The following is a 12,896-nucleotide window of genomic DNA, read 5'->3' as shown; positions in this document are numbered from 1 at the left end:
ATTAGAAATGTCTTGCCATTTTGCCCTCTCTTCTTGAGGAAGAAATGGGTGGGATTTCTTTTGCAGCTGTGATACTCAGCTGCTTGCAGAAAGCACCTGTGCAAAAGAGGGCCTTGCCAAAGGCACCCTGAATTCTCAGCATTAACTGTTGAATCCCTGAGGTCTGAACCTGCTAGAAGCCTTTAAAAGCTGAAGGCAATGTTTTTCCTTTTTAAATGAGATAACCAAATATGAAAGTGTTCTCCAGGAACATCTTGCCAGGCTGGTCAAGTGGGCAAGAAGGAACTGTATGAAGTGTAATGAGGCCCAGTGCAGGGTCTTAGACCTGGGAACACATAACCAGGAAGGCAGCTCAGACTGGGAGCCACGTGGCATGAGAGCAGGTCTGTGGAAAGAGACTTGGGGATCTTGGTGGACAAAAGGCTCAACATGAGTGAAGTGAGTGTTCTACAGTGGCAAATAATGACAACAGGGTGCTGAGTTGCACTAATAAAGGTATCACAAGCAGGGATAAAGATGTCATTGTCTGTCTCTACACAGTCCTGGTCAGGCTGCACCTTGAGTACTGTGTACAGTTTTGGTCCCCTCTATACAAAAGGGATGCAGACAGGCTGGAAAGGCCAGAAGGGCCAGAAGACCTGTCATATGAAGGAAGGCTGAGAGAACTGGGTTTGTTAGCCTTCAGAAGGGAAGGCTTAGGGGAGACTTCATAACCACGTACAAGTACATAGAGGGACACTCCATTTTACAGAGTCCCATGGTAAACACAAGGGGTAATGGGAACGAGTTGCTACTGGGGAGATTTGGACTGGATGCCAAGGTGTTTTTTTTTTCAGTATTCAAACTATTAGATATTGGAATAAACTCCCAAGGCAGATGGTGGATTCCCCTACATTAGACAGTTTCAAGGCCCAGCTTGACCGGGTGCTGGCCATCTCATTTAAACTATATTCTTATCCTGAAAGGTTGGACTAGGTAATTCTTGAGGTCCCTTCCAATCTGGTGTTCTATGAATCTTTAGCAGCTGGTTGACTAATGAGCTGCCTTTCTGTCTTTCCCCCTGTCCTTCAATTATAGACAAACAAGGTCTGTATGCAACAGTACATTTAACAAAGTTTTACATATATATATGTTTATGGTAGATATGAGTTGTTAACTACTGCCTCTTAATGCTAACCAAATCCAACCAATTTGGTTTGGGTACTTAATGTGTCACTGTTCTCATACACATACTATGGCTATCTGATCAGTGATTAAAATTCTGGTATTTATCAAGAAGATGATATATTGTTTAAAAGGACATTAGATTTCTAGATTTAAGGATGTGTTTAGTGGCACTTCAAAATTCAGTGAGCAGGCTAGGAGTTACTATCTGATGTGGAGATCAATCTAATGATGGAATAGGATAGCTGTTTGCAAGATAACAAATAATAACACTGTAGACTTGACTTTTGCAGAAGAAGAATAATGAGATAACATTTTGTTGTTGTTTTCTCTTCCAGACTATCATTTTACTCTGGCCATTCTTCATTCTCCATGTACTGCATGCTCTTCCTAGCAGTAAGTATGCTCTTGCTGTCTAAAATGGTAGCAATGTTCTGCAGCTGAACTAGTGCAAAAACTAAAATGTTTACTTGCCTGCTTTGCACAAAAGGACACTGACTTTAAGATTCTTGTCTGAGTAATTGAAGATGTCTCAATAGGAGCTATAAGGGAACATGGCTGGCATTTGGACAAGAAGTAGAGTTATGTTCAATATGCCTAAAAATACTTAGTGTGGTAGTTGGCTTGTGTGCCTTGTCTGAAATGAACATGATGACAAGTGGGTTTGGAAAACATGCTGCTATTTAAATCTAGTTACATTGAAACTATTGAAAGCCATATAAAAATATATTATATGTCTGACTCAGTGAAACATGCAAAACCTAGTTAAAAACAACCCCCCTTAAACACTGATCACACATGGGTGGTCCCATAAGCTTAAACCAGCAGATCATCTTGAATTTTAAGATTCATTTTAGTTTTCTCCCACCTTTTAAACATGGAGAGGGATGGAAGCAAGAGGACATAACTGTCTGTGAAAGGTAAGAGCAATTCACTAGTGCTTCAATTGGAGCCTAACATGTTTCAGTTCTCAAACTGTTCCAAGTCAGCTAAGGAACACTGGAAGGTTGATTTTGTTGGTCTCCTCCTGCTAATTTGTAACACAGAATATATTAAACGACTTTGTGCCATCTTGTTGTTAATGTAGTTGCAAAATTAAGCTCTAGTCCCGATTATAAATTGCTAACATAATGTATGCAGGCCAGGATCTTCACGGAGCTCAGATTCAATTTGCATCTTGATTTCAAGTTAAACTAAAAAAAAACCTACAACTGCATACAGAAAGGGGTGGTCCTGAAGTGTGCCTTAAGGTTTGGGGTTTGGTGTGGTTTTTCTGTTTGTTTGGTTTTGTTTGTTTGCTTGCTTTTAAACTTTATTGGAAAAAAAAAAAGGCAAGCTTTAGCTTTTTTCCAGAAGTTCAGTGTTCAGTCTGGATGGCTAAATCTATTTAGTTCCTCTCCCCTCTCTTCTCTGCCCTTAATGTAGCTGCAAGCAGTATGGCTTTACTTGGCTCCTTTAAACTAGAGAGGTACAAATGTCACATTAAGAGTCAGTGGGTGTTTTATTGCAGATCAGTTTGTTATTCAGTAATGAGTAACCAGAATGCTGCCTGGAGGAGAAGGTATTCTTCTATTCCTGTACCCCCATTTCTTGTTTTGCCTCTGGCTGAACTGTTGCCCAGTACAAATAAGAGGGTTTGTGGAGATTATCTGTCTGCTTTCTTCTGTCCTGTAATAAGATTATTCATCCAGAAACTGAGAGGCCTTCATAAGGACATCTGAAGAAGGTTAATGACTCCAGTGGCAGGATTTTTATACCTTGCTGATGAACACTGTGTTTGTGTGTGTGTGTGTTTTTTGTTTTGGCTAGTGTATGTTTTGTTTGTTTGTATGTGGGGGGAGCGGGGGGTTGGTTGTGGTTGTCTTTGGTTTGGGGTTTTTTGTTTGTTTGTGGGTGTTTGGGTTTTTGTTTGTTTCCCCCCCCCCCCGACCCTGTTGCTTATTTATTTATTTATTTATTTTAATGAAAAGGAAGTACTCACTTCTCCAAGCAGACAACTCCTGCAGGAAGGTGACATACGCTTTTCTCACCCTCCCCCTTGCCTATGTGGCAAGACAAGAGTGCCACCACGGGCTCTAAGCCAAACCTGCAACACTTGATAACCTGTTTGCTAAGGGAACTCTGATGTGCTGGCATTATCTGTTCATTGCACCCTTACAGTGGGCTTTGCAGTCCACACTGTGGACAAGCGGAACAGTCGTTGGCATGTGGCATTACTCACAGGCAGGGTTAATCATAACCAGACACGAGCATGCTGGTTTGTGGAGAGACTGGAGAAGTCTGCTGTGTATGCATACTGCAGAAACCATACTCTTCCAGTGTTGCTTGCTGAACTGTACTTGAGTACTGTGTTGAGTTATGCCTTCCAAAATTGAAAGAGCATTTTGGAGACAGATGATCTCTGCCACAGATTGCACAAACACTGCAACCATGAAACGAGAGATGCTTCAGATGAGTGGCTTAAGCAAAGCCACCATGCAAAATTACCAAGCAAAGTAGTGACATACTTCTGCAGCTTCAGTTACTGAAAGCAGAATTTCTGAATTACAAACAAATTGCATCTTTTTCCTGTTTTGTGCACTTGCACACAATGTATTAAAAATTAATGTAGGGTGGTTCGTTGACATTTGCAAACATTTTAGGTGCTTTAAGCCTTTAGTAACATAAGAAGTTCCACAAGTCACAGTGGAAACTGTGGTATCTGAATTCTGACTGCATGACTGTGCTGGTATCTGGAAAAAACCCTGCAATTTTGGACACAATCCTGTGCTGCTTGTCTCCATTCATAGTGAGGGCAGTACATTTTCATGTGAAGGGAGTTATGGACAAAATCTGGAAGCTGTAGGTGCTTCCAGGTATCTGGGATCTTTAACAAGTTCATCTCATAGACTTTAATGTCTTTGTATTCTGGAGGGCCTTCATTACCCTGGAGCAGGGAGTTCACCTAGGTGGTCTTTCTTGCTTCAGGAGCATACAGAAGAAAACATGTGATCTAGTTCAGAAGGAAAGGTAGAAGCAGAAAAGCTTAAAAATCCAAATTTAAAATACATGGCTTGAATTTAAGAAGAGCTAAAGAAATATGAAAGAATATCATGCCACATGAGCTATGCAAAAGGAGTAGCCTAAACAAATGTGCATTTCCCCATATTTTGTCATTTGGTTTATGGCACAGCATTGGAGGAGTGGAAATACTTGCATGGTTATGTAATTAGGACTCGTGTTTCTGGGAGGACACAGATAACCTCTGTTCCCTGTCATTTACAGTTACTTAATACTGTCTTAAGTTCCTTGCAGGAGCAGTGTTCACCTTTGATGCATGTAGCAATCAGGTTTTTAAAGGTTTCTAAAGAAAACAAATGAGTCAGTGATACTGTATCAGTTTATATACTTCCATAACTGGGAGCAGCTCCATTAAGTTAGTGTCTGCCTTTTATGTTAAAGTGCAATGAGTCTACTTCTTGTTACCATATTTGAATTCGGTGTGCTCATGTGAAAAATCTCTGCTTGAACTGGTCTTATGTAGCTTGCTGTATTTGGCTAGCATTAAAACAGGAGCAAGGGCAGTGACCACTGCAAGTCACTGTGACACTTGCTGTCGAGAGTGCAGGTTTGCTCATCCAAAGAGTAAAGAGAAGAATGCATCAATTCTGTTTCATGTAACACTTGTCTAAGAAGTTCTAAAAGGATGGTGTTAGAGTGGAAATGCATGGTTGTCAAATAACTTTAGAGAATGTTAATTGCTTTATATAACTGACCTATTTAAATAAGCAGTACTGTATATCACCAATCATTCTTACAGCCGTCATTACTGCATTTTAAGTGGATGTTGTGTTTCCATTTACCTGTAAAAAAAGCTTAAGGCCTGGGTTTTCAGCCTCCTTCCAGTTAGACTTATGGTTTCTTCTAGTTTTTAACTCAGTGGAATGAGTGAAACTACATCCAAAAAAATCACCCAGCAGATAGTTAGGCCAAAGGATTGTGGTGGAGAATGTGTTGGGATTCACTTAGCGGAGCTAGGTGGGTCAGTTTGGGTCCAGATTGAGCTGTAATCTCTGGGATGCTTTTCTCAACAGCAGTTCCATATGGAAACTACAGGAAGTTTAAGCTACAACAGTATGTGGAAACCCAGTGACCTAATAATGGATGCTGGATCCCAAATTGTCCCTGTCATCCCCTCCCCCTGCTGCTTCCTTTCCTTAATAATTAAACAACTGGCATGATCTCTCCAGTATTGGCAAAACCTTTTCATCTCGGCTTGGGGAATGGAAGGGTGTGTGTAGTTGAACACCTCTTCTAGCAATGTCTGTGTGACCAAATTTAGCACCATACCCTTGGAGGAAAAGATGCTGCTGTTCATCACCAGATTTTGCTCCAATTTACTTTAAAAAACATTTGAAAGTTCTCAAAGCCATCTCAACTTAGAACGCTAAAGGCATGCCCCTTTCAGCAGGGAGAATGATCCCGCTGCGACTGCTGCAGCTGGCAGAGCCCTGAGGATCAGGTTGCTGTAATGGAGTTAGTCATGGTTGTAGATAGCCTGGGCACCTCCCTGCCTGCACCTGATCTGGGATGAAGAACAGGGTAGCAGAAACCCAGCCAAGCTATTCTGGGCATGGCAACATGTTTGTGTTGCTGAGCCTTGGGATAAAAGGAGATGATGCATTTTGCATGATGTAACTTGAGTGGCTCTCAAGCTCTCCCACAGTTCCTTGGGAAGAAACATCTTGTGTGTCTGAGGACACAGATTAGAACAGGAGGGCAACTGGCCTTGGTCAACAGCCTTCTTTTGCTGAGAGATGGGGTACTAAATAAACCCAAGCAAAAGTGAGGTTTAGGCTGCTTTTTGTACTTGCACTCCTAAATGTGCCATGCAAGTTTTGCTCTCAAGGTATCTTACTGTAATTGTTTATGTCAGGATTGGAGGCTGACTAAAACTACCTAAATAAGAGTTGGGAGCCTGTAACACAGTATTTTAAGTATCTCTGTCTGCATGGCAATATTTCTTTGTTTTTTCCTTCCCCCCCTGCCCCAGATGCTACTAACTAGGCCTCCAGAATAGTCCTTAGTGGTCCTGCACAACGTGAAAGTTGAGGACTACACCCTAGTCTCAGGCACTAATGAGAAAATGCATTTGTTGCTGAAAATGTTTTGTTTGGCTGTAGCTGTGGGTAGTAACAAGCATCTTACTTGAAGCAGAGATGAAAAAATAGGTAATTGCTCATGCTGTGAGGCTCAAGTATGGAGACAGTTGGGCTTCTGTTTGTGCTTCTGATATTCTTTTAATATTGGTATTTAGACCTTTTAGTGGTAAGCAAACAAAGCAAAGTGACTCCCTCCATTGCTTGCTTGGGAATGACAGTTGTCACTAGTGATGAGATGATTGTGAACTGGCTCCTGAGCTGAAAGCAATACTTAGCAATACTTTAGTTATTCTAGGAAAAACTTCTGTAACTTGCTAGACACAAAGGTCTTACTCCAGGTAGAAGGAACATATTTAGTTGTTTGGTTTTTTTCCCCTCCTCAGGAAAGAGGCATGTGTTATCATTTACAGTGGAATAGAATAGAATAGAATAGAATAGAATAGAATAGAATAGAATAGAATAGAATAGAATAGAATAGAATAGAATAGAATAGACCAGGTTGGAAGAGACCTTCGAGATCATCGTGTCCAACCTATCATCCAACACCACCCAATCAACTAAACCATGCAACCAAGCATCCTGTCAAGCATGTTATTGTTTATCCTGCTTTATGGTAAAGTGATGTCAGTAAACCATTATTTCTAGGTAAGCTAAGGCTAGAGGGTTAAAAACCTTTTGCTTGTCCAGTGGGAAATGTTTTTACAGAATAGACTGATAGTGCTTTTAATACTGAACTGAGAGTTGGGCTAGTCTTAGGAAGACAGGAGGTTTTTGCTATTGCTTAGTGAGTGGCTCTTGTTCATCAGTTGCCTTTTGACAGAAGCATGCAGCTATCTTACAGGCCAGACTGGCAGGTATTTTGCCTTCTCTCTGCAGTCTGGTTATACTTTCCCCACCTCCCCACTCAGTTCAGCTGTCCAATGGATGACTTCCCTGTACCAGCCCACACATCAGAGTTGTCACAGGGGAGTCAGGAGGAATACATGGTTACAGTAAAAAGGATAGATCATTCCTCTGAGCAGCAGCCTAGAAGTAACTGCAGACTTGCAAGCTTTTCTGCCACTGGAAGGGGAAAAACTAATTCTGAAATGTTGCTTCATTTTCTTTTATTTTCTGCTTAAAATAAAACTAAAGAACCCATAATAGTGTGGATCTACCAGGCATCATAAATATGTAGTTGTTAAAATGAGGAAATCTCCTAAAAGAAGGTAAAATAATCTTCAAGGGCCAAGGTGCCTTTTTTTTCTTAAGGACTCCCATCTCATGAGTGACTCATGAATTCTGCTACACCTGTAGCACTTCTGTAATACCTGTGTTTGTTTCAGTCTGAGCCCGTTGAATCTACATGTGTGAGATATAGGCATCACCCATATTAATATTAAGCCTCACATGAAATTGCCTATTGGTTTCTGATTTGCAGACAGAGCCTAGAGCTCTGTGTTTATGAATAGGTAACAGTGCTTATAGGTGTAAAGTAAGCTGTTTCACCTGTACATAATATTTGTATGAACACAGGATTGTCTCTGTCAAGTTATTTGGCCATTGTTGTTTAGATTTTTAAACAGCAATTTTAATCTTTCCTGCCTTTCTTGCAGTGCCTTGAATTCCTGTTTATGCTACCTGAAATAGTTTGTGTGAAAGCTGTTATTCCTATCTTATATACAAAGGAATCTCAAGTTTCCTGTAACATGCAGAAAAGGAAGAGCTGTTTTGCAAACTTTCACAGAATAAGTAGAAAGCTTGGAAGATCTCTTGACAGTCTCTCCCATGTTGCCCAGTCCAAGCAAGGCAAAAGTGTCTTGTTCTGTACTGCTGGATTGTTGGACCAGAATGGAAACAGGGAGGTGGCAGATCATCCATCTGTCTAAATATACATTTCCTCTTGCTTTATAGCATTATCCAAGAATCCAGAATGAATATCTCAGCTCTTTCATTCTCTTAAAGAGCTCTTGTTTGAGTAACTGCTTGTAGCAAACTGTACTACTCAAATGAAAAGTACATCTTGTAAAAGGTCGTAGTACTGTGGTTACTGGGGTCTTCTCATAGAAAAGCTGTGATGTTTCTTTACTGATGGAGTTTGGTAGTTTCTTTGGTGCTCTGGACACATACTCAGCTTCCCAGTGGAAAACATCACAGCCTTAGGAGCAGCAGGACTGTGTCCTGTGAGGATGTCATTGAGATACCTGTAGAAATGGAATTTTCCTATCCTGCAAATGTACCTGGACTCTCAGCCTTTATTCCTAACCCCAGGTCTCCTGGAGAATTTTGCCCCATCTTTTATCACATTAGTTACTCTGAGGATGTTTTTCCTGAAGACTTTGAAACACTGATGTCTCTTGTGCTTTCCTTCTTCTTTCCACCCTTGCCTCATTAGCAAAACCACCAAAACACAGTAACTCCGTGTCTCCTCCCTCCAACCCAGAAATCCCAAAGCCACCCATGTACATATGTACCCACACTTGAGATGGTTTGTACCTTAGTGTTCCAGAGCTGCTTGGTTTGGGTAGAGTCCTTACGGTGGATTTCCACAGTGCTGATTACTGTTTGTGGCTCTTGGGACTTTTTGAGTCAGCAGACTGGTTTCAAAATAGGAGCTTTTCTAACTGTAGTGAAGAATGGATCCAAACAACTGCAGTACAATCTTGTGCCTTTAAAGAGCAAAACAGTAGTGCCACAGGGCTTTCTCTTAGTGTTCAGGCAAGGATCATGAAACCAGAGTTAGACAAGACCAGTGCTAAGCAAAGTGGAATAAACACTCTCTCCCAAACTGTGTTACCAAATATTGTCATTTAAAGCAGGGCTTATTCCATAGGAAAACTGACTGCACTTCTGTTTCTCCTCTACTTGTACTTCAGTCTTCTCATTTCCTCATGTCAAAGATGGGGACTTCTCTCTAGAAAAAACATATTTTCACTCTGGCTGTTAAGCTCATGATGCTGTGAGTATATTAGACATACCTGTGTGAGCCAGGGGGTTGGACTGAATTACCTTCACATGTCACCTCCAACCTCTACCATTCTATGACTGAGACAAAAATAAGAGGGGAAAATAAGTACATAAAGGGGAAGTGTGCTTCCTTAGAATAGACTACATAGAATAAACCAAGTTGGAAGAGACCTTCAAGATCATCGCGTCCAACCCATCAACCAATCCAACACCACCCAAACAACTAACCCATGGCACCAAGCACCCCATCAAGTCTCCTCCTGAAAACCTCCAGTGATGGCAACTCCACCACCTCCCCAGGCAGCCCATTCCAATGGGCAATCACTCTCTCTGTGTAGAACTTCTTCCTAACATCCAACCTAAACCTCCCCTGGCGCAGCCTGAGACTGTGTCCTCTTGTTCTGGTGCTGACTGCCTGGGAGAAGAGACCAACATCCGTCTGTCTACAACCTCCCTTCAGGTAGTTGTAGAGAGCAATAAGGTCACCCCTCAGTCTCCTCTTCTCCACGCTAAGCAACCCCAGCTCCCTCAGTCTCTCCTCGTAGGGCTTGTGTTCCAAACCCCTCACCAACTTTGTTGCCCTTCTCTGGACTCGTTCCAGCAAGTCAACCTCCTTCCTAAACTGAGGAGCCCAGAACTGGACACAGTACTCGAGGTGCGGCCTAACCAGTGCAGTGTACAGGGGCAGAATGACCTCCCTGCTCCTGCTGGCCACACTGTTCCTGATGCAGGCCAGGATGCCATTGGCCCTCTTAGCTGCCTGGGCACACTGCAGGCTCATGTTCAGCCTACCATCGACCAGCACCCCCAGGTCCCTCTCTGCCTGGCTGCTCTCCAGCCACTCTGACCCCAGCCTGTAGCTCTGCATGGGGTTGCTGTGGCCAATGTGCAGAACCCGGCACTTGGATGTCTTTGGGATCTCAACACAGCAGAGAGGAGGCAGTCTAGGAGGTTCTTAGAGTGCATGGAGGACAGCTTCTTATCCCAGGTGCTGCGTGAGCCTACCAGGGGCAAGGCTATGCTTGACCTCCTCTTCACCAGCAGGGAAGGGCTGGTGGGGATGTGGTGGTCGGAGGCTGTTTAGGGGCCAGCGACCAGGAGAGAATTGAATTGTCAGTATTTGGTCAAGCTCAGAGGGGCAGCAAGAAGACCTCCACTCTGGACTGCTGGAGGGCGGACTTCAAGTTACTCAAGGAAATAATTCAGAGGGTTCCTTGGGAAAAAGCCCTTAAAAATAAAGGGGTCCAGGAGGGCTGGACCTGCCTCAAGGAAGAACTGATGAAGGCTCAGGAGCAGGCTGTGCCAATGCGCCAGAAGAGGAGCCCCGGGGCAGACGGCCAGCCTGGATGGGTGATGAGCTTCTAAAAGAACTAAGGGGAAAAAAGAGGGTGTATCATCTTTGGAAGAAAGGTGAGGCAACCCATGGGATGTTTAAGGATGTAGCCAAATCATGCAGGAATAAAATTAGGGAGGCAAAAGCACAATTGGAGCTTAGACTGGCCTCTGATGTGAAGGACGTTGGACTCTGCCCATCTGCCCAGCCTGTCGAGGTCCCTCTGCAGAGCCTCTCTACCCTCCAGCAGATCAACTCCTGCCCCCAGCTTGGTGTCGTCAGCAAATTTACTGATGATGGAGTCAATGCTCTCATCCAGATCATCAATAGAGATGTTAAAGAGCATGGGGCCCAGCACTGATCCCTGGGGCACACCACTGGTGACTGGCTGCCAGCTGGATGTGGCACCATTCACTACCACTCTCTGGGCTCGGCCCTCCAGCCACTTCCTAACCCATCGCAGTGTGCTCCCATCCAAGCCATGGCCTGACAGCTTGCCCAGGAGTTTGCTGTGGGGGACGGTGTCAAAGGCCTTGCTGAGGTCCAGGTAGACTACATCCACAGCCTGCCCCACGTCCACCAGGCAGGTCACCTGATCATAGAAGGAGATCAGGTTGGTCAGGCAGGACCTGCCCTTCCTAAACCCATGCTGGCTGGGCCTGATCCCTTGGCCATCCTGTAAGTGCTGTGTGATTGCACTCAAGATGCCCTGTTCCATAATCTTGCCTGGCACTGAGGTCAGGCTGACAGGCCTGTAATTCCCTGGCTCATCCAACCGGCCCTTCTTGTGGATGGGCACCACGCTGGCCAGCTTCCAGTCCTCTGGGACCTCTCCAGTGAGCCAGGACTGGTGGAAAATGATGGAGACTGGCTTGGCCAGCTCATCTGCCAGCTCTCTCAGCACCCTAGGATGGATCCCATCTGGTCCCATGGACTTGTGGGGATCCAAGCAGCTAAGGAGAGCTCCACAACCTGCTCATGGAACACAGGGAAACTATGCAGCTCCCTGGGTCCTGCCAGCTCTGCAGGCCAGCTGTCTGGAAGACATTCTGTCTTGCTAGTAAAAATTGAGGCAAAGAAGGTGTTAAGTAACTCTGCCTTCTCCTCATCCTTTGTTACAACGTTCCCCTCCATGTCCACCAAGGAGTGGAGGTTGTCCCTGCCCTTCCTCTTGCTCTTAATGTATTTATAGAAGGACTTTTTGTTGTCCTTCACAGCAGAGGCCAGTCTAAGCTCCAAATGTGCTTTTGCCTCCCTAATTTTCTTCCTACATGATTTGGCTATATCCTTAAATATTCCATGGGTTGCCTCACCTTTCTTCCAAAGATGATACACCCTCTTTTTTATCTTTAGCTCAATTAAGAGTTCATTGCCTTTCCAGGCTGGCCGTCTGCCCCGGCAGCTCATCTTCCGGCACACTGGCACAGCCTGATCCTGTGCCTTCAACAGTTCCTCCTTGAAGCAGGTCCAGCCCTCCTGGACCCCTTTATTTTTGAGGGCTTTCTCCCAAGGAACCCTCTGAATTAGTTCCTTGAGCAACCTGAAGTCTGCCCTCTGGAAGTCCAGAGTGGTCTTCTTGCTGCAGGCAAGAGCAGAACAGGACACCTGTAGGAAACACAATTAATAGGGACTTTTTGATCTCAGAAAACAAAATCCTATTGAAATAATTGACAAAATAAATCAACTGGCACAGGTAAAACCCTTGCTAGGTGGGAGAAAACAAAAACAAGACCAAAACTGCCTTCCTTCTGACTTCCACTCTTGGAGGACTGAAAGTGCAGGAGGATTTCCTCTGTCTTAAGAGGCAAAATATTTTGCAGTGCAGAGTTACGGTGCAATGTGATTTTGGGGAAAAAAAATCTGATAAGGAATTGAATGAGAAATGAGGAGGTTTAAGTACTGAAACTAAGTATGTAAATTATTATCTCTGTTAGTGGAGTTGAGTAGGTTTGTTTAGATGTAAAAGAATTTTGTACCCTTAAAACAGTGATAGGAGATGTGAGCTACTAGGAAACTTTCTTGTGAAGCTGTATGGTTATGCCTTCAGAAGTCCATCCAGGAAATAAGTCACTGTAATCTAAAATCAGGGAGACTGGCAGGCATGTGTACAGCACACTAATACTGCTTGATACTGCGGTGGTGAGCTTGAAAGCTATGCTAGAAACATTAAGAGGAGCAAATAATTCTCCACTTGCAGAGACCTTTCCATTGGTGTCTGTGGCTTCTTGCAAGAAGCCACAAAGTGGCTGTGAGTTTCTCTTCATTTCTGTGTGTATTTTTAGAAATGGAGGGTGGGGATTGAAGGTTAAGAA

At 43.7% G+C, this 12,896-nt stretch overlaps 1 protein-coding gene across 2 annotated transcripts in view; it reads left to right on the top strand.

Moving 5' to 3' along the window:
- The window catches only part of PLPP1 (phospholipid phosphatase 1), a 74,962-nt gene that overhangs the window by 54,184 nt on the left and 7,882 nt on the right, over positions 1-12,896 (top strand). For both annotated transcript variants that reach the window (XM_054178579.1, XM_054178578.1), the window contains exon 4: positions 1,503-1,560. In XM_054178579.1, coding sequence (XP_054034554.1) covers positions 1,503-1,560 — 58 coding nt within the window. The remainder of the gene's footprint in view (positions 1-1,502; positions 1,561-12,896) is intronic.

The sequence above is a fragment of the Dryobates pubescens genome, chromosome Z, assembly GCF_014839835.1.
Source record: "Dryobates pubescens isolate bDryPub1 chromosome Z, bDryPub1.pri, whole genome shotgun sequence".
NCBI classification, from domain to species: Eukaryota; Metazoa; Chordata; class Aves; order Piciformes; family Picidae; genus Dryobates; species Dryobates pubescens.
Note: the sequence above shows the minus strand (reverse complement) of the source record. Positions and strands in the feature narration are given on the sequence as shown.